Source organism: Heptranchias perlo, chromosome 2 (genome assembly GCF_035084215.1).
Source record: "Heptranchias perlo isolate sHepPer1 chromosome 2, sHepPer1.hap1, whole genome shotgun sequence".
In the NCBI taxonomy this organism is placed as follows: domain Eukaryota; kingdom Metazoa; phylum Chordata; class Chondrichthyes; order Hexanchiformes; family Hexanchidae; genus Heptranchias; species Heptranchias perlo.
The window spans coordinates 111,673,176-111,694,746 of NC_090326.1; the positions used below are offsets into that span (position 1 = coordinate 111,673,176).

At 41.1% G+C, this 21,571-nt stretch overlaps 1 protein-coding gene across 1 annotated transcript in view; it reads right to left on the minus strand.

The window, feature by feature from the left end:
- vopp1b (VOPP1 WW domain binding protein b) overlaps window positions 1-21,571 on the minus strand; it is a 58,347-nt gene that overhangs the window by 8,757 nt on the left and 28,019 nt on the right. Inside the window, exons 2-4 of the mRNA XM_068005781.1 lie at window positions 14,300-14,358; window positions 11,003-11,080; window positions 7,233-7,384 (exon numbers count right to left, since the gene is read on the minus strand). Of these exons, the coding sequence (XP_067861882.1) occupies window positions 7,233-7,384; window positions 11,003-11,080; window positions 14,300-14,358 (289 nt within the window). The remainder of the gene's footprint in view (window positions 1-7,232; window positions 7,385-11,002; window positions 11,081-14,299; window positions 14,359-21,571) is intronic.

Here is a 21,571-nt window from a genome sequence, read left to right on the forward strand (position 1 = left end):
TCACGAATTTGATTTGAGTTTTTTGAAGGGGTAACCAAGAAGATAGATGAGGGCTGTGCAGTAGACGTGGTCTACATGGACTTTAGCAAAGCCTTTGACAAGGTACCGCATGGTAGGTTGTTACATAAGGTTAAATCTCACGGGATCCAAGGTGAGGTAGCCAATTGGATACAAAATTGGCTTGACGACAGAAGGTGGTTGTAGAGGGTTGTTTTTCAGACTGGAGGCCTGTGACCAGCGGTGTGCCTCAGGGATCGGTGCTGGGTCCGCTGTTATTTGTTATTTATATTAATGATTTGGATGAGAATTTAGGGGGAATGGTTAGTAAGTTTGCAGATGACACCAAGATTGGTGGCATTGTGGACAGTGAAGAAGGTTATCTAGGATTGCAACGGGATCTTGATAAATTGGGCCAGTGGGCCGATGAATGGCAGATGGAGTTTAATTTAGATAAATGTGAGGTGATGCATTTTGGTAGATCGAGTCGGACCAGGACCTACTCCGTTAATGGTAGGGCTTTGGGGAGAGTTATAGAACAAAGAGATCTAGGAGTACAGGTTCATAGCTCCTTGAAAGTGGAGTCACAGGTGGATAGGGTGGTGAAGAAGGCATTCGGCATGCTTGGTTTCATTGGTCAGAGCATTGAATACAGGAGTTGGGATGTCTTGTTGAAGTTGTACAAGACATTAGTAAGGCCGCACTTGGAATACTGTGTACAGTTCTGGTCACCCTACTATAGAAAGGATATTATTAAACTAGAGAGAGTGCAGAAAAGATTTACTAGGATGCTACCGGGACTTGATGGTTTGACTTATAGGGAGAGGTTAGATAGACTGGGACTTTTTTCCCTGGAGAGTAGGTGGTTAAGGGGTGATCTTCTAGAAGTCTATAAAATAATGAGGGGAATAGATAAGGTAGATAGTCAAAATCTTTTCCCAAAGGTAGGGGAGTCTATAACGATGGGACATAGATTTAAGGTGAGAGGGGAGAGATACAAAAGGGTCCAGAGGGGCAATTTTTTCACTCAAAGGGTGGTGAGTGTCTGGAACGAGCTGCCAGAGGCAGTAGTAGAGGCGGGTACAATTTTGTCTTTTAAAAAGCATTTGGACAGTTACATGGGTAAGATGGGTATAGTGGGATATGGGCCAAGTGCAGACAATTGGGACTAGCTTAGTGGTATAAACTGGGCGACATGGACATGTTGGGCCGAAGGGCCTGTTTCCATGTTGTAAACTTCTATGATTCTAACTTGTATTTATATAGTGCCTTTAACAAAGGACAATGTCCCAAGGTGCGTCACAGGAGTGTAATTAGACAAAAATTGTCACCGATCCAAAGGAGGAGATATTAGGAGAGGTTGGTCAAACAGTTAGGTTTTAAAGGAGGGTCTTAAAGGATGAGAGAGAGAGAGAGAGAGAGAGAGAGAGATGGAGGGATTTAGGGGGGGAATTCCAAAGCGTAGAGTCTAGGTTGAAGGCACGGTGGCCAATGGTAGGGCGAAGTAGTGAGGGATGCTCAAGAGATCAGAGTTGGAGGAACATGGAGTTCTCAATGGTTGTTGGGCTGGAGGAGGTTACAGAAATAGGGAGACCATGAAGAGGTTTGAACACGAGGTTGAGAATTTTAAATTTTAAAGTTGGTAGACCAGGTGCTAATGTAGGTCAGCGAGTACAGGGGTGATGGGCAAGTGGGACTTGGTGCACATTAGGATATGTGCAGAGTTTCGTATGAGTTTATGCAGGGCGGAAGATGGGTGGCCGGCCAGGAGAGCATTTGAATAGTTGACTTTGGAGTTAACAAAAGCATGGATAAGGTTTTCAGCAGGAGATTCTCTAGCTATAACTGGATAGGTTTGAGTGGGCAGTCACACTCAGCTGGACAACAGAGGAGAGGTGTTGGAGGAGGATGGCATGGTGACTGTCAAAAGCTGCAGACAGGTTGAGAAAGATGAGGAGGAATGCAGCAGAATGGATGGTCTCAACCTTAGTGACAAAGAAGTCAGTGAGCTCCTCACATGTTTGTGGACAGGTACACTGTGCTGCATGCTGAGACAAAGGGCATGAAAATTGGCCCCATTGCTTTAGCTTCACACCTGTAGCAGTCATATACAGTTTTACTTAGTGTAAATTCCACTTTTTATTTACATTAAATTTAGCTGGTCTCCATTGCAGTACTCAACTTTCTATTATGAAAAGAGATAACTTTTGAATCAATAGAAAATTGATTCAAGCAGTACAAGAGGCTGGTAAGTAGTGCTGAATGCATGCATTTGAGCACAGGTGCAGAGCTCGACAATTTTTCTGAGTCAATTTGTGTCACTACAAATTCCTAGTGGTACTGCACTGGCAAATGTAGTAAAATTACAACTTCAAATCCTGCCCTTGCGCCAGCTTCTCAAACTGGAACGTGCTGTTTTTTATAAACGCAAAATCCAGCCACTTTAAATCAATTCAGTCTAACAAAAAGAGTGATCAGCTGCTGATTTCCGCCTTCCCACAATGACATATTTCACTGCACTTTATTGACAACAGGACATTGTAGTCAAGACACTTTGAGGAATCACTACAATGGAGACATTTCACAGCTGCTGATCAATTTATATCCTCTTAGGAGGTATAAAATTGCCCTCAAAATGGATGAAATGTTTCATTCTCGTCATATGCAAAACAGGGTCTGGTTTGGACAGGCCACATCTACCAGAGGTCGTTATTCTTCAGTTTCGTGTAGTGCCACATATCTGTTGGAGGAACAAATGTTTTTGGGAATTTCTTTACAGATATTAGGACTTTTGGACCTAGGTGTTCCGATCATATCGCCAACAATTAAAATAAATGGGTTACTTTGGCATTAAGATAGGAAAGCCTGGGTCTTAACATTGTTGCCTGAGAGATGGGTGTTTTAGTCTTAACATAACAAATGTAAATAAAATGAAAGGAACAAGCATGATGGGCTGAATGACCTTTTTTTTCCATGCTGTGCATAATGTTATTCCTCAGGTGTCTCTTGGGTCACTAAGATATTGTCGCTGTGAGGCTTGCACTATAGTGCTGCCATCATTTATCATATTTATCACTGGATCTACTTGGGAATAAAAACATTCAAAACACAATATCCTAATTTTCTAGCAAATAAATTCCAAATTAGGTATCTGAGGAAATGCCATGCGAGGGCAATGCTTTTCAACTATTTTCTTACTAAATTATTATTTTTTAAAAATGTTGTCAGCTGTTGCACTACATTGCTGCAGATCCCTCAGGATTTAATTCCTGAGTGCTTCATCCCTGGAAAATAATAAATCTACCTCCTGGCCAAAGCCACAGGAAAGTCTTGGCAGCAACAGAGATCTACAAATAGCATTTTGCTTGGAAAATACCTTCCTTCTGCAGGTCTGGCTGTGACGACACTATCCCCGAGCAAAATAATCGCCTTATAGGCAGTTTACGTTCTGATCCTCAGCTCCTGACTGCTGGCTTTCTAATCTACAGAAATCTTCCAGCAGGACGCCTCTGGCCAGTCAACATCAATCTGGTGTATATAATGTTCATTTTTAACTCAGCACTTCCATTCCTGCTGCTGGACAGCAAGATCTTACATTTCACATAAATATTATGGTTTCTGTCACATGTCTTTTCCACTGAGGAATCCTCCAGATTTCAAGCTCCTTTTACCCATCAGCAAACATATCAGCAAAACATGAACAAACCACAAAATGACAAGAGAGAACGTGCACCATGTCAGTTTAATTGTACAATACTCATATTTGGTAACATCAAAAGAAATGTCTAAAAATATTTGGGTTTGCAATAGCAAATCTGATTTTTTTCAATGCAAGATTGAGATTTCAGATATGTAATCTGCTAATTTTATCGTAAAATAGGCTGAAGGCACCATGTGAAATTTCATTTAATTTTAGAGCTCAGATTATTAAGAAACTTCTTACTGTACTAACAAAAAGGGCCAACCTAATCATCTGAGAATCAACAGAATCTCATTCTGTCACCATCCACCTTCCCCTGTTTATAGTATAAACCCTGCCTGTTCTTGCAGATGGCCCTCTTTTACAGAAAACACTCGTGTCACATGTCAATAACGTCTCCAAAAGGGGCAAGGCGAGTAATAAAGACAATGTTCTTGTTAACACGGAGACTGGGAATGTTACTAGTGCCATTTTAAGGGAATGGTTTACCGACTAAGATATTTTGAATGAAGACATTTATATGATGACTACATTTTACAAAGTATAAAAGCTACAAGAATACTGAGTATTCTCATAATTGGACTTATTCCTCAGGCTGGCTACAATCACTGAGGCAATAGTATTACATGACACCATCAGTAGAAGCACCCAGAGCATTTGCAAACTCATAATGGCACTCTCAATAATCTGTAAGTGATTTGCCTGGAGACCAATGTCACAACATGAAAAATCACCCAGCCAGTAGCATTTGTGATTCAGAAGAATAGACACTGCACAAAAAAAGGAACAATTACAACAAAGATGAAACAGCTTGAAAAGAAAATCTTGCCATTCAAGAACCACACACAAGCCTAACTGTCCAGATACTGCCAACATATATACTTGCCAGAAGCAGATCTTTCAGGCTTGACATCAAAAAAACCAACTGACCTGGTCACAACTGCAATACAACCATATCAATCTTTACATTTTAGGCTTTTGACTGGCTGGAAAACTGGCCTTCAGAGCCATTGTTCAGCCAGAAGTTGTTAAATAAAAAATTACTGCAAGTTAGATTATTAAAAATATACTGGAAGATAGATTAAGTTAAACAAAAGTAACATTAACATTAAAAAATAAAAATAAATAGACTCCCCCGACAGCTTCAGCAAATTTATCCAGTAAGTAACTGAACTTTGTAGGCCCTGGTCTGATCCCCAGTTTGTGCTGCTTTAACCAATGTCTGCTGGGCAGAGGTAGAGTGCTACAGTTGGCCTCAGTGTTCCTAGGTTAGGGAGGGAAAAAAAAAAAATTGGCTACTGTTTCTGCTCTTGATCAATATCCAGCGACTCCGGCTAGAAAGTGCCCATTTGAAGGAGGTCAGATGAGGACAGGGTCAAGCTTGGCTGTGGAGAGCCCCGTGACAAAATAGCCTATCAATGGGGGAATAAGCAGCATGGAAACTAGCAGTAAATCGAGAAATGATGGATAGGAGGGTGCAGATTGAAGACCTGTTCAGGTAAGGTGGGGCAAGACTAAGAAGGGATTTGAAAATGAGAATGAAGACCTTGAAATAAATATGCTAAGGGACAGAGAGCCAATGGAGTTAAATAAGGGTAGTGGTGATGGGTGTGTAGTACTTTTTGCGAGAGAAGATTTGGCCTACAGATTTCTGAATTAATTGGAGCTTGCAAAAGGTGGAAGAGGGGATGCCAGTGACAAGAACATTCAAGAAATTGATTCTGGAGATGATTTGGGATTAGCATTTGTGGGTGGAGGGAGAGAGTGGGTAATGTTACAGAATGGAAAAAAAAAAGCAGTCTCAGCGAACTGCATTTTGGATAAAAAAGTCAGTTCAGGGTTGAGCAGAAGGCCAAGGTTGCCCATCACGTGGTTCATCTTAAATGAGCTGCCAGGGAGGTTGAGTGTTGGAGCTAGAGGCAGGTTGATCCTGACAGGATCCAAAAAGGATGCTGTTTTTTTCTGGCTTTAAGCTGAAGGAAATTTTGGTACATCCAGCCTTGACGTCAGGCAGGTAATCACAGCGGAGTCATAGGGGTCGATAGTGGTGGCAGAGAAGTAGGGCTGTGCATCATCCACAGACATGAAAGCTGAACCCATTTGCAGTGATGTTGCCAAACAGTAGCACGTAGATGATAAATAGGAGGAAAACCAAGGTTAGAAGCGCAGGACGCAGGAGAGCTCAGTGCTGTGACGATCCACCACGAAGAGGGGACAATGGAAGAAATTGGAGTTGCCAACAATGTCAAACGTGCAGAGATAAGTACGAGGAAAGGCAACAAGCTTTGGGCTGCAGGAGGTCTTAGTGCATTTGACCAGGGCAATTTTGGTGCTGTGGGCAGAATCACAAAAGGTCCCCCCTGAGCAGAGGGACTTGAAAGTGAAATGCTGGGAGAGTTGGGTCGCAACAATGTATTTAAAGACCTTTGAGAGAATGGGTAGATTGGAAACAAGAAGGCAGTTGGAGAAAGTGGAGGGGTGGAGTTTTGGATCTTTTGAAAAGGGACTGATAACAGCATTTCTTAAAAATATGTGTACAGTGCTCAAGAATGGGGAGAGGTTAGCAAAATATTGGTGAGCATGGAGTTAAGAAGGAGGATTTGGGTAGTCAGGGTTGGATTGGAAGAGGTACAAGGTAGTGGACTCCATAGAGATAATAATGAGCTTGTGTGAGGGGCAAAACTGCAAACTCAAATGGATTGGGAGCAGAGTTGGGGAGGGCAGGAGGCAGCAATGACCAAGTGGATTCCCTCAAGAAATAGATGCCCATGAGCTCTGAACATTGTTGTCAAAGGTGAGGCCAGATGTGGGGGATGGAGGTCAGAGGGAAAGGTGAACATAATTTTTAGACATTATTTGTTGGTATTTATTTTAGTGTCCAGTTACTATTACAGTAATAAATCAATTCCCAGAATTTGAACCTTATGACTGTAATAGTATTTGTTTCAGCCTCGCAGTCTGTAAACTTACAGAACTGGTTAGGGAGACTCAACAGTGTAAGGACTTTAAATGAGATAAATATTTCATTGTTTACACAATAATTTGCTGGGCATAAACCATATTATACTACTTTGTTTTGAAAATATTGCAAAACTTCGATACAAATGCGCTCTGTCGTTCAAGCCACAAACCTTTTCCTGATGTGGAGATGCCGGTGATGGACTGTTTTTAATACAACTGGTCATTCTGTCTCTTTCTCTGCCTTTTGGGTGTGTCTCTCTCTCACACTCTCTGTCTGTCTGTCTTTGTGTTGTGACCGTTTGTGTATTCGGTAGTCTTGTATGTAATGTTTCCCTGTCTGAACACCATTCAAGTCCTTTGATTGCTTTGGTGACTGGCAGTTGGAAAGATTATCTGTAATCACCAGGCATTGTTCTCTGACTATGTATGCTGTACTTTTATGGAATCCCACACTCACCTGACAAAGGAGGAAGCCTCCGAAAGCTGGTGATTTCAAATAAAACTGTTGGACTATAACCTGGTGTTGTAAGACTCCTAAACCTTTACCTGGAATTTGAACTAACGCAATACTTACTTCCTGCAGTCTGAAATCCAGTTGTGTTAACAGGCTGCCTGGTGAAACCCACTGTAAATGGAGGGTCATCAATCATTTGAGGAGGATGTAGTCGTCTTCGGATAAAGAAACCAGCGCCACAACAAAACAGGACCCCCATCATCAAGAGAAACCTGTAGAAAGGGATAAACAGAACAAAGAATCAGATACATAAGCAAATTTCACCATCTTTGCTTGTTTCCTCCAATGTATGTATTTCTGATTAGGAATAGAGCAACATTAAATTTAAGGAATGGTTGCCAGTGTAACAAAAGGAGACAGGCTCAGCTATGGTATTGTACTATGCTAGGGTACTCTGTACTTTTAAATTAAAAAGGAAAACATTGCAAGGGTGCGGGGAAAGAGCACGAGAGTGGGACTCTTTCAAAGAGCTGGAACAGGCACAATGGGCCGAATGGCCTTCTATGCTGTATGATTCAATGAAGTTCAATTAATTAAATTCAATTAATTAAATAAAATCTAGAATTAAAATACTAGTATCAGTAATGGTGGCTATGAAACTACCGGATTGTCGTAAAAACCCATCTGGTTCACTAATGTCCTTTAGGGAAGGAAAGCTGCCGTCTAGCCTTTATGTGACTCCAGACCCACAGCAATGTGGTTGATTCTTAATTGCCCTCTGAAATGGCCTACCAAGCCACTCAGTTGTAAAATCTCGCTAAAAAAAGTCACAATAAGAATAAAACCAAACGGACCACCCGGCATCGGACCACTAGGCACTGGACACGACAAAGGCAAACCAAGCCCAGTCGACCCTGCAAAGTCTTCCTCACTAACATCTGGGAGAGCTGTCCCACAGACTAGTCAAGCAACAGCCTGACATAGCCATACTCTCAGAATCATACCTTTCAGCCAACATTCCAGACTCTTCCATCACCATCCCTGGGTATGTCCTGTCCCACCGGCAGGACAGACCCACCAGAGGTGGCGGTACAGTGATATACAGTCAGGAGGGAGTGGCCCTGGGAGTCCTCAACATTGACTCCGGACCCCATGAAATCTCATGGCATCAGGTCAAACATGGGCAAGGAAAACCTCCTGCTGATTACCACCTACCGCCCTCCCTCAGCTAATGAATCAGTCCTCCTCCATGTTGAGCACCACTTGGAGGAAGCACTGAGGGTAGCAAGGGCGCAGAATGTACTCTGGGTGGGGGACTTCAATGTCCATCACCAAGAGTGGCTCGGTAGCACCACTACTGACCGAGCTGGCCGAGTCCTGAAGGACATAGCTGCTAGACTGGGCCTGCGGCAGGTGGCGAGCGAACCAACACGAGGGAAAAAACTTACTTGACCTCGTCCTCACTAATCTATCTGTCGCAGATGCATCTGTCCATGACAGTATTGGTAGGAGTGACCACCGCACAGTCCTCGTGGAGATGAAGTCCTGTCTTCACACTGAGGACACCATCCAACGTGTTGTGTGGCACTACCACCATGCTAAATGGCATAGATTCAGAACAGATCTAGCAGCTCCAAACTGGGCATCCATGAGGCACTGTGGGCCATCAACAGCAACAGAATTGTATTCCAGCACAATCTGTAACCTCATGGCCCAGCATATTCCTCACTCTACCATTACCAACAAGCCAGGGGATCAACCCTGGTTCACTGAGGAATGTAGAAGAGCATGCCAGGAGCAGCACCAGGCATACCTAAAAATGAGGTGCCAACCTGGTGAAGCTACAACTCAGGACTACATGCATGCTAAACAGCGGAAGCAACATGCTTTGGACAGAGCTAAGCGATTCCACAACCAACAGATCAGATCATAGCTCTGCAGTCCTGCCACATCCAGTCATGAATAGTGGTGGACAATTAAACAACTAACAGGAGGAGGAGGCTCTTTAAACATCCCCATCCTCAACGATGGCAGAGTCCAGCATGTGAGTGCAAAAGACAAGGCTGAAGCGTTATTGGCTTTAACATGGGCCACTTCTTTAACTGAAATGGGTGCCAATCAGATTTTCCCAAACCTCCCATTTGTTCCACTCCTCACGTGAAATGATGATATGAGCTGCAAAGGGATGAATTTCAATTATGTAGTGGGGATTCTGGATTTAGCAAAGACTTCGCCACATAGTACCAACTATTAACTGGACATGGGCAACAGTCTGTAGGTCCATTAAGTATGCAGAAACTGCAATGTGGCCTGCTTAAATTGGATAAATATCCCAGTTAACAAACTTAGGTGATACTTTTCCAACAGCTTCGGCAATGTTTCGGACATTGGAAACTTCTACCCCTATCCCTAGTGGATGTCCACGTTGACCCAGGCAAAACAGCTGCTTCCAGATGTTTCTACGGCAAATTTCTAACATTCAGGACTTTACCCTCTTGTTTCTTCCATTTCTTTGGATGCCAGCATTTTCTGCTGCTGTTGGAAGCTTATTTTCTAACAGTGAAGATAATGGCCATATGTCTGGGCCTGGTCATCTCAAGGCAGACTGGCCTAGGACTTACCCGTATCTCTGACCAACTTGCCTGGATGAGTCCAGCTCCAACAACCACTCAAGGAGCTCGACACCATCCAGGACAAAGCAGCCCGCTTGATTGGCACCCCATCCACCACCCTAAACATTCACTCCTTTCACCCGACCGGTGCATCGCGGCTGCAGTGTGTACCATCCACAGGATGCACTGCAGCAACTTGCCAAGGCTTCTTCGACAGCACCTCCCAAACCCGTGACCTCTACCACCTAGAAGGACAAGGGCAGCAAGCGCATGGGAACAACACCACCTGCAAGTTCCCCTTCAAGTCACACACCATCCCGACTTGGAATATCTCGCCGTTCCTTCATCGTCGCTGGGTCACAATCCTGGAACTCCCTACCTAACAGCACTGTGGGAGAACCTTCACCATACAGACTGCAGCGGTTCAAGAAGGCGGCTCACCACCACCTTCTCAAGGGCAATAAATGCTGGCCTTGTCAGTGACGCCCATATCCCATGAACGAATAAAATAAAAGCATATTTTATGAACTATATCTGCCATATACGTTATCAGCAAATTTTGATAATACTCCCACTATGCCAAGTCCAAATCATTTACGGATATGGAGAACAAGTCCCTGGGGCACACACTGACTACAACTTGCCAATTTGAGAAATATCCATTTACTTTTCTAGGCCGGTATATGAAATCACACTCTTGGCAAGGACCCTCGCCAGTCAAGAATGCATATTGCTTTGACTTTCCATCTATTTATTTTAGTGAATGGAAAATAGGGAACAGCACACTCCTGAATTCTTAGCCATCCCACTGTCACATTATGTCCTCTCCATCTCTATACATGGTTGTACCTCTGCTCATGCCCATATTCTCACACATCTTGCTTCTTGCCTTCACTCAAAAGCCCTGATCTTACCAGAAGCTAGATATGTAATCAGCCAGAAAGTCTAACCCTTGAGTGCATTTTTAAAAGTTCAATGAAATTTATAAATGGCCTGTAAATGTTGTAGCTTGAGTAAACATGAACTATAGCTATGTGAGCTGCAAGTTGAGTTGTTATAGTCTATCTTCATTGTATACAACAGAGATATTTATAGTGCCTGTGATTAAATGAAACAAGGCAATATCTACAAAGAGGTATGAGTGAATGATAGTCGTTTCATACTTTACCAGAAAATTGAAGACAGACATAAGATCTGAGGAATTTGATCCATAGTTTCTTTTCTCCCCCCTCAATCTACCAGCCTATTACGTACATAATCACAATCTTAAAAACTTACCAAAAATACCATAACCGTTGAATAGAGAATGCTCGCATACAGCATCTTGTACCACAACAGTCCTCATACGCGCGGCATCTATGAAAGAAGCACATTATGTCAGATACATTGGTCGATACAACAACAGCATTCTGTACATCAGCATTGTTATTCTCAGGCCCCGATGTTGAGTCCTTTTATTAATGATGAATGAGGTTGGCCTCATTCCTGACTGTTTTGTTGTAAAACTTCCCTGTTGTAAAACTAACAACTGAACATTGTTCAGTTGTTAGTAAGTTGTGAGTCCTGAGTTAGAAAGTTGTGGGTTCAAACCCACAACTTTCTATTATCTAAGCTGATAATGAGCGCAGTACTGAAGATGTGCTACATTGTTGGTGGTGCAATCTCTCAAGGCAAGACATTAAACAGAGTCCCCATTTGTCTGTCCTCTTACATAGGTCAGAGATAAAAGATCCCATGGGGCAGGGAAATGTGGACAATTTTTTTCCCACAAACACCACCAGATTAACTGCCCATTCAATTGCTGCTTATGAGACTCTGCTCTGTGTAGCTCAGTAGCCACATTTACTTACATAAAAACTGTGACTGCACATCAAAAGTAGTTAACTGGCTGTGAAGGATCCTGATAAGGCAGTGAATAAATGGATTGAACATGTAAAAGATTTTTGTGTCTCAGTTTAAGATGCAGCACATTATTTTCAGGAAGGTGAAGTGTTTTGTCAGTGTCAGAGGTAGGGAATGAAAGTGTCCAAATTTTACTCTCCGTCAGCAGCAAGCACCTGCTGTTCTGGTAGGTGTTGAAACATGACAACATTGCCAATCCCTATCATAGTGAGAGCTCAATAGGCATTGCATAGAATTCAGTGACATACCTGCTGCTTTAATTACACAATAAATTTTGTTCATAAAATATGTAACAAATATAAAGCAGTCATAATGCAGAGACAATAGTTTTAAATACAGTATCTTTCCTTGGAGTTATCAGTCCCCATCAGCAAGTCTTCAAGAGCTGCCAATGATGCTACAGAGTACATCCTTCAAACCTATTCACTCGGAACTTTCTGGATAATATTAAGCAAAAGATTGACAGCCGAGAGGAATATTAGCAAATCCAGTTGTTTTTCCACATTGCACTTTTATCCAGCATTCCCCTGCAGGAGCTGCTAACACTAATTCTTCTTCAAGCATAACATGGCAGAGGAGAATGGGCTGTTCCATCGCAACTACAAAGAGTTTTCCGTGTTGGCTGTAAGGAGATGCACGTGACAGGCCAGTGCTGCTTTCCAAAGATGGACCATCTTTTTATAGCGAGGCAGTATACCAAGTCACGAGAATGAGCATGTGGAACACTGAATTAGTTTCTGAATGTGTGCTCATCAACTTGAGGGGAGCAAATTTGTAATGGAACACATTTTTGCTTTGCCCAAGGCAGCTCAGGTATGACAAATACTTTGACAATGTGCTTCAATCTAACCCAAGAAGCAAACCCTGTCCTAAGGCACCTTCTCATTTCTTGCACTATTATCATTCTCCTTGAACCAGGAGGTGAATTGAAACATTAATATTACTATCTGACTGCACTGAATATGAACCTGTCTTGAAGGTAAAACAACTTACTGCTATGTGTTCTATTTTGGTGACAGATTTTAGATAGTCTCAAAAAGTTGAAGTTTGATCCTTAAATAATCTGATGATTAAAAGTAGAAATGATTTATAACTGGTTTACTACATAACTACCAATGGATTTCCAAAACTAGCTGTAGTCCCTCCCATTAAAATTATTTTTTGATTAGATTCTCTAAAAGGTTAAGCAAACATTACACAGTTCCTTCTGAATTGGAATCAAGGTTAGTTTTCAACAAAACCAAAATTGTTAATATTTTCTTCAGTTTAATTAATCTTTCCAAACCCAATTTCAGAACTATAATTCCAGGTTATGTATCGTTCTGTTCAGCTCAGTCTTCTGCACAATTTTACATGCAAAATATTGAAGGGGAGATTTTTTGCTTCAGCACTCCTGGCAAACGCACATTAAATTAAATGGACAGAAAATCACAGGAAAAGGAGCACAATATTCGGATATGCACTCCCATCATGCACCAGGAGCGGCAAGATGGAAAATCTCCTGTCCAGTATATTGATGTATAATTTAAACATTACCTGAGATTACTATTACAAAATTAGTGGCATATATCCAATGAAAATCAGTTCTGGGGGCTGTCCAGATTGTTCAGTGGGTACATGCACAGTAGTTGTGATACTGAGCCATGCAGATCAGAAAAGTCCTAGGATCAATCACAAGTCAGCCGATCTCCACGAGGGTGTAAGTGGGGGTTTTACAATTGATTTCAGTGTCCCTGGGCTCAGGAGGGGATTAAATCAAGCAAGAAATTATAGAAATTTTGATACAAGTTTGCATCAGAGATATCTCACTTTAGTACCATCTCCTCCCAAAGCTATCCCATTTTCCTGTAATAATATAAAAGACACCTATCCTGATCATTATCCAGTACATCCTGTGGATGCACATGGATATTAGACAAGGTCAGGATCAAGCTCAACTGTTATGTTCAACTAAGTTGAATAGCCTGCTTGTAGTTACATAAAGAATGGCAACTTGAGAGGTACTGCAGGCTACAAGTAGCAGTGAGACCATAATCTAACGTGTTAGCACCTTCAGTAGATGGGGTGGGGGGGTGGAAGGAGAAAGAGAACTGGGAGGGAACAAATAATGGACTTAAATGAAATTGACATTTCTAGAATCTTACTTTTCCATCTTGAGAAACAACATAGTTGTTCCCTCCCTAAATTTTACAGTGTGGAAATATCAGAGCATCCTCTTAGAATTTCTCATTTCACTATCTCAGCTGCATTGGAGGGAAAATTTCAGGTACAGCTGGCCTCAGTTTAGATGTTGATGCTACTCCTCTTAGGTACAGCTGCTGTGTAGCCCCGGAGACACGTGGAATCAGGGAAGAAGTGGAATTTAATAATCTCACAACAAATAAGAATATCATTCTGTTACCAAACCTCTAGATCTTTGGAGATTAGTTTAGGTTGCTGTTGATAGAAACAAATGTTTGACCTGTTTTCCATTCAAATTAAGCATAACATGTGTGAAAATGTCAGGAATTAATGAGGAACAATTAATTGGAATAGGCCAATCTGACTTTGATCTCTCCCTAGCATTTATGTCCGTTGCACTCTGCAGCATTAACAAAGTGAAACAATATGTTATTAAACAGTTTGTCTGTTCCTTAACATGCATTATTAAGCTACTCATTAAAGGGTACTTACATTACAAAGGTGGGATATCCTGCATCCACATACCAGCAGTATTTTTTGGCTGCTGCACTCTGAGGAAATAAAGAAATCACTTAACTTGACCTTGAAAATTGAGTTTGTTGAACAGTAATTACAAAGGCATATTCACTTAATCACTGAAACCTGAATCTAATACCATGGCTTCCTGTGCTCTCTCGCTAACAGGTTTAGGAGAGCAATAGTATTGTGCATCCAAACAAGATCACCCATGATCTAACTGAATGGGGAACAGGCTCGGGGGCTGAATGGCCCACACCTGTTCCTACCTACGAGACTTTCAACATTAAAGGTGCTATATAAATGCAAGTTGTTGGACAGGGTATAAATCAGGAAATTGGAGGAGCATGTAACAAGAGTACTGCAATAATCATGGCAGACTTTAATCTTCAAATAGACTGGGCAAACCGAATAGGCAAAAGTAGTTTGGAGGACGAGTTCATGGAATGCATTCGAGACAGTTTTCTAGAACAATATGTCAAGGAACCAACTAGGGAACAGGCTATTTTAGATCTAGTATTGTGTAATGAGACAGGGTTAATTAGTAATCTTATAGTTAAGGATCTTCTGGGGCAGAGTGATCATAATATGATGAATTTCATATTGAGTTTGAAAGTGATGTAGTTAAGGTCAAAACTAGGGTCTTAAATTTAAACAAAGCCAATTATGTAGGTATGAGGAGTATAAGGTAGATTGGAAAATTAGATTAAAATATGATGGTAGATAAGCAATGGCAGACATTTAAAGAAATAATTCATAATTCTCAATGAATATACATTCCCTTGAGGAATAAAAACAAGAAAAATGATCCAACCATGGCTTACTAGAGAAGTTAATGATAGTATTAGATTAAGAGGAGGCTTATAATGTTGCCAAAAAGAGTAGTGAGCTTAAGGATTAGGAGGGTTTTAGAAATTAGCAAAGGATGACTAAGAAATTGATAGAGGGAGAAAATTGAATATGAGAGTAAACTAGCAAAAAATATAAGAACAGATTGTAAGAGCTTCTACAAGTGTGTAAAAAGGAAGAGATTAGTGAAAGTTAACGTGGGTCCCTTAGAGGCAGAGGCAGCAGAAATTATAATGGGGAAAGAGGAAATGGCAGAGATGTTAAACAAATATTTTGCATCTGTCTTCACAGTAGAAGACACAAAAAACACACCAGAAATAGCGGGGAACCAAGGGTCTAATGAGAGGGAGGAACTTAATTAAGATTAGTAAAGAAAAAGGTACTGGAGAAATTAATGTGATTAAAAGCCAACAATTCTCCTGGGCCTGATTTGCAGAGATAGTGGATGCATTGGTTTTGATCTTTCAGAATTCCCTAGATTCTAGAACAATCGCTATGGATTGGAAGGTAGCAAATATAACCCCGCTATTCAAGAAAAGGAGGGAGGGAGAAAACAGGGAACTATAGGCCAGTTAGCCCAACATCAGTAGCAGGGAAAATGCTAGAATCTAGTATTAAAGACGTAGTAACAGGACACTTAGAAAATCAAAATATGATTAGGCAGAGTCAACATGGTTTTATGAAAGAGAAATTGTGTTTGACAAATCTATTAAGAGTTTTTTTTTGAGGCTATAAATAGCAGAGTAGATAAGGGGGAAACCAGTGGATGTAGTAAATTTGGATTTTTAACACATTCGATAAGGTACCACACAAAAGGTTGTTACTCAAGATTAGGGCTCATGAGATTGGGAGTAATATATTAGCATGGATTGAGGATTGGTTAATGGACAGAAAATAGAGTAGGAATAAACAGGTCATTTTCTGGTTGGCTGGTTGTAACTAGTGGGGTGCCACAAGGATCAGTGCTTGGGCCTCAGCTGTTTACATTATATATCAATGACTTAGATGAGGGGACCGAGTGTAATGTATCTAAGTTTGCTGACGATACAAAGTTAGGTGGGAAAGTAAGCTGTGAAGAGAATGCAGAGAGGCTGCAAAGGGATATAGACAGGTTAAGTGAATGGGTGAGAAGGTGTCAGATGGAGTATAATGTGGGGAAATGTGAAATTACCCACTTTGTTAGGAAGAATAGAAAAGCAGATTTTTTTTTAAAAAAAGAGAGACACTGAGAAATGTTGGTATTCAGAGGGATTTGGGTGTCCTTGTACACGAATCACAGAAAGTTAGCAATTATGTTATGGTATGTTAGCCTTTATTGCAAGGGGGTTGGAGTATAAGAGTAAGGAGGTCTTGCTGCAATTATATAGGGCTCTGGTGAGACCACACCTGGAGTACTGTGTACAGTTTTGGTCTCCTTACCTAAGGAAGGATATACTTGCCTTGAGTCGGTGCAATGAAGGTTCACTAGATTAATTCCTGGGATGAGAGGGTTGTCCTATGAGGAGAGATTGAGTAGAATGCACCTATATTCTCTGCAGTTTAGAAGAATGAGAAGTGATCTCATTGAAACGTATAAAAGTCTTAGAGAGCTTGACAGGGTAGATGCTGTTTCCACTGGCTGGAAAATCTAGAACTAGGGATCATAGTCTCAAGATAAGAGGTCGGCGATTTAGGACTGAGATGAGGAAAAATTTCTTCATTCATGAGGGTTATGAACCTTTGGAATTCTCAATCCCAGAGGGCTGTGGGTGCTCAGTTGTCGAGTATATTCAAGACTGAGATCGATAGATTTTTGGATACTGAGTGAATCAAGGGATATGAGGATAGGGCAGGAAAGTGGAGTTGAGGTAGAAGATCAGACATGATCTTACTGAATGGTGGAGCAGGCTCGAGGGGCTGTATGGCCACTCCTATTTCTTATGTTGTTATGTTTCCTTTATGTATGTGCATTCCTTGAATTTTACGCAGGAAGGAAAATAAGCAATAGTAGTTTAAAATGGGAATGAGAGAAAACAGATGTTCTGGGCTACCATTAATATAGTAACAGATTGTAGTGCATTTTATTTCATTGCTTCCATAATAAAAACAGAAAACGCAGAACTGGTCAGTCAGCACCAGACAGAGAAATATAGGTTAAAAGTTCAGAACTGGACTCTAATCGTTCTGATGAAATATTAACCCAGAACAGTTAACGTGTCTTTTCTGATGCTGTACATTTCCGGCATTTTCTGTGTTCATTTCATATTTTTACATTTGCAGATTTTTGTTTTATCTCAATCTTTTCATATTTTTCTTGGTACATTTTCATGCATCTGGACACAGGGAAAAATACTGGAAAAAAGGAAGAAAAATATGCAATAATAGTTTCAAATGGGAATGAGAGAAAACAGATATCCTGGGCTACACTTAATATTATAGTAAAAATGCGTAGTCAACAGGAAAAGTCTGATCGTAATGTGGGAACTTGATCATAATGATCTTCACCTCTCATACTTCCCAGCAAGAATCATTGGACAATGAATCTCAGCCTCAGGGGTGCTAAGACCAATTATAGTGTCCCTACTGCTGTCTTGGCTGTTTCAGCTACTTGGCACAAAGGAGAAATTAAACTTGAGATCTTCCTGCCATGTATGACTTAGCACCACAACAGGCAGTGCATTCACCCATGGAGCCAGAAGAGGTTCAAATTATTTTAAATTTATTTACTACTACAGATTACTTCACTTATCTACCATATTACAAATGTTGCACAAGTATCCTCGCTTGGGCATCTGATGGGACATGTAGGTCATGTGGTTCCCACTGACCAATCAGGTGCTTACATCATTGCAAAATTTGCCAGAAAAATGGGATACATTACAGCTTATTGAATTATTTTAATCTTTCTTTTGCAGTGAAAGCTAATGTTTAAGAGAATTTTTTAAAATATATTAGATCACTTCTGAATAAACTAATCAAATGGCCAGGAGAGTTAACTCAATGTTTATAGATGGCTAGTTCTGTATACAGAAAGTGACTCTTCACCGATTCCCTCTCCAGTTTGTGTGCCTGCCTGGGCTCATTTCCAAGTGCTACCAGCTACAGCACCCACTGCAATGCACCAAAAATAAAAATAACGATGCCAGTTGGCGCTGTGACAGCTCCTCTGTTTATCTGCAATTTCAGGGCTTTGGCTGCCATTCTTTTTATTGCAAAACTAAGAAAAATGGAGGAATAGGGTTTATTTAATTTCAAAGATCACTTAATGGCTTCACTCCCATCAGTAGCTGTTACTTCAGGATTATTCAACATAAAATAACAAATGAGCCATCACGTGGTGTGTTTTGCTATGCTTTTCTGTCAGTAATGGTATGTTTGCACCTCTTCCTTTCTCAAGTATGTTTGGAGCAGTGTCCTGACTCCTCTCCCAACACATCTAGCTTTTCACCTGGGGCCTTAGCCTTGCTCTGCCACCTGCGGCTCAGTGGTGGTAAAATGTTTCCTGCTAAAAAAAAACAACCGCTTGCAGATGGATCATACCTATGTGGTAATATCACTGCCTCTCTGCACACTATGCACTGATGTCATCAGAGCAGCCTCATCTTTACCAGTGACCAATGCCACAACCTTACAGTGAATAAGTCAAATTCTGTTTTGATTAGCTGGGATTTCAAGATTTTTACCAATATTTTGGGGGTCACGTCTCAACTCTATTGGTTTGTAGTGACTGAATAAATCAAATTGCGTTTTTATTCCCCAGGATTATTGCAAGTGTTTTCAGGATCAAATTCTGCATTCTGTCCATTTCTCTATGAAAACTATTAATCAGTGTCCGTGGTAAGGACAGGTTTACTTAGAGTTTTTACAATGTCAGAGCTGACTACACTGGTAAAATGTTAGCGACATTTATGATCAGTAACGTGGGCTGAGCTTGAAAACCCTTGTAAGCAATTGGAGCTCTGACCTTTATTAAAATATGACATTTCTAAACCCAAATAAATGTCACTCCCAGTGAGTAACATTTATAGTCTGATATGTGCATCGGTATGAATGAAGGCGTTCAAACAATATCTTATTTTTTTAAAGTTAGAATTGAAAGAGTATTATTGGCATAGTTTTCCCAATTACGTGCTTTCTCAATCACAGTGGAAGGTCAATTCATGTTGGGAAACATCACTTACATGTGACACATTATCACAAGGAAATGACCATTGCTCTTTGGGCTTATTCCCCTCCCTTTAAAGTAAATGCAAAGCAACCCATGTTTAAGGTGCCCAGATTTGAAATTGGTAAAACTGGAACATGTCGTCAAATTTCACTTATTACTACAGATTTTACTACAGTGAACAGTGACAAAGAAAAGTAACCTCTTTTTCCGTGTTTCATTGTATAGGTGAAACCTCTACTCATTCCATTTGTAATTTATGGTCCAAGGTCCCTCCTAATATCAAACAGGTGAGAGATGCTGGGGCTGGGAGCTTGACAGCATAGCCTGAACCCAGTGTGGTCCAGAGATAGGGAGGAGATGACAATTCAGCCCTGAGTATTAGACCCTTTACATTTTAATCTGTGAGCAATGCCACATCACTGGTACATGTTAAAGCGTGCACCCTATTTAAAAGGTACAGCTTGCTTATTAATTGATTCCCCCTCCCTCCCTCCATGCTGTGTTGGGATCTCAGTTAACAGTCTTGGCACCAAGTGAAGAAGACCCACGCATTGAGGGGAAGTGAATACGAGAGGGAAATGAAGTTACAGAGTGTCTTTGGCAATGGCCTCAGAACTAATTGCCAGCCCAAAAACTGCTCAGTTAGGATATGGTGCATGGCATAGCATGAGGGAGTAGAAGAATATACAAAATAATTACAAAAACAAATTTCCTCTGTTGCTTTTTAAATGTGTGTTTTGTGGCATAGAATGTGCTACTATGCAATCTGAGCAATCAACACTGTCTTCCTGCATGCTGTGGTTCTAAAAGAACTGGAGTCAGAAATGGCAGACCTTGGAAAATACATAGTTATAATTACCATCTGTTCAATGGTCTTGTTTGTACCCTCAGCATAGACTAATTAAATGTTCAACAGTCAAGTTATTTTTGTGTTTTTTTTTACTTCAGCAATATTAATGTCTGATAGCTTCTACACCAATAAGAGTATCAGCATTAGTTGCGATTTATCAGAGCAAGGAGAGCTGATCCGAGTCTAATGCATGTTTGCTTACACTGTGCTATCAACTCTAATTCTCTATTATGGACAGAGAACCACACTCTCTTCTAATCTTTTTGGCACATGCACCATCTGGACCCACATGAGAGAGGGTAATTGCTGTGTAATCATTTACTGTACTCAAGATACTTCAGAAAATGAGTTGCGTTTTCTTATGTGCTTTCTCCCCCTTGTAACCAGGAGCACATGCCTGATACAGGCAGCTTGATTTGGTTCAAGGGGGAGTGGATGAAATGAATAGCTCTACAGCTCTAATGTTAATGCTGCTGAGTGATTCAATTAGTAGCAGGTGATGGTTCACTTCACAAAGGCATTTCTCTAAGAGGGGGAGGGGAAGAGCGCCTTTTCCATGGCTTGGCTGAGGATGAACAAAACATTTTACGCAATGACAAATGTATAATTCTAGAGGTGGTAACTTAAAGCACTCTGTTACTCAGTTATATATTTTGCAATTTTCTCCCTTTCCCGACAGACACCAATTCATGCTGGGTTATGCTTCCGTAAGTGCTAGTAGCACTCCAGTACCTCATCCAAGTGGCTATTCTTCATGAATGGGCTCAGACAGCGAGTGTTGGCTATTTCAACAATATGGAACATCACAGCCAAGCCCGGTGCTGACCTCTCACAAAATTGAGAAGGTTGAGAGGAGATTTGATAGAGGTATTTAAAATCATGAAGGGCCCAGACAGAATAGAGAGAGAGAAACTGTTCCCATTGGTGGAAGGGTCAAGAACCAGAGGGCATAGATTTAAGGTGATTGGCAAAAGAACCAAAAGGTGACACGAGGAAAAACTTTTTTTTTTTACACACAGCGAGTGGTTAGGATCTGGAATGCACTGCCTGAGGGGGTGGTGGAGGCAGATTTAATCGTGGCTTTCAAAAGGAACTGAATAAGTACTTGAAAGGAAATAATTTGCAGGGCTACAGGGATAGGGTGGGGGAGTGGGACTAGCTGGATTGCTCTTGCATAGAGCTGTCACGGACCTGATGGGCCGAATGGCCTCCATCCGTGCTGTAACCTATGATTCTATGATAATTCATACGTTAGCATTTTCCAGCAGGGATTTCTGGATAGCAATCTATAGTGGGAACTATGGCTGATTTTTCCTTTTGGTAGGCCATCGGTACTATGCAAACTGCAATGCCTTAACTACCTCCCAACTGAGATCAGCTGATTTGGCACAAACCAGGGATC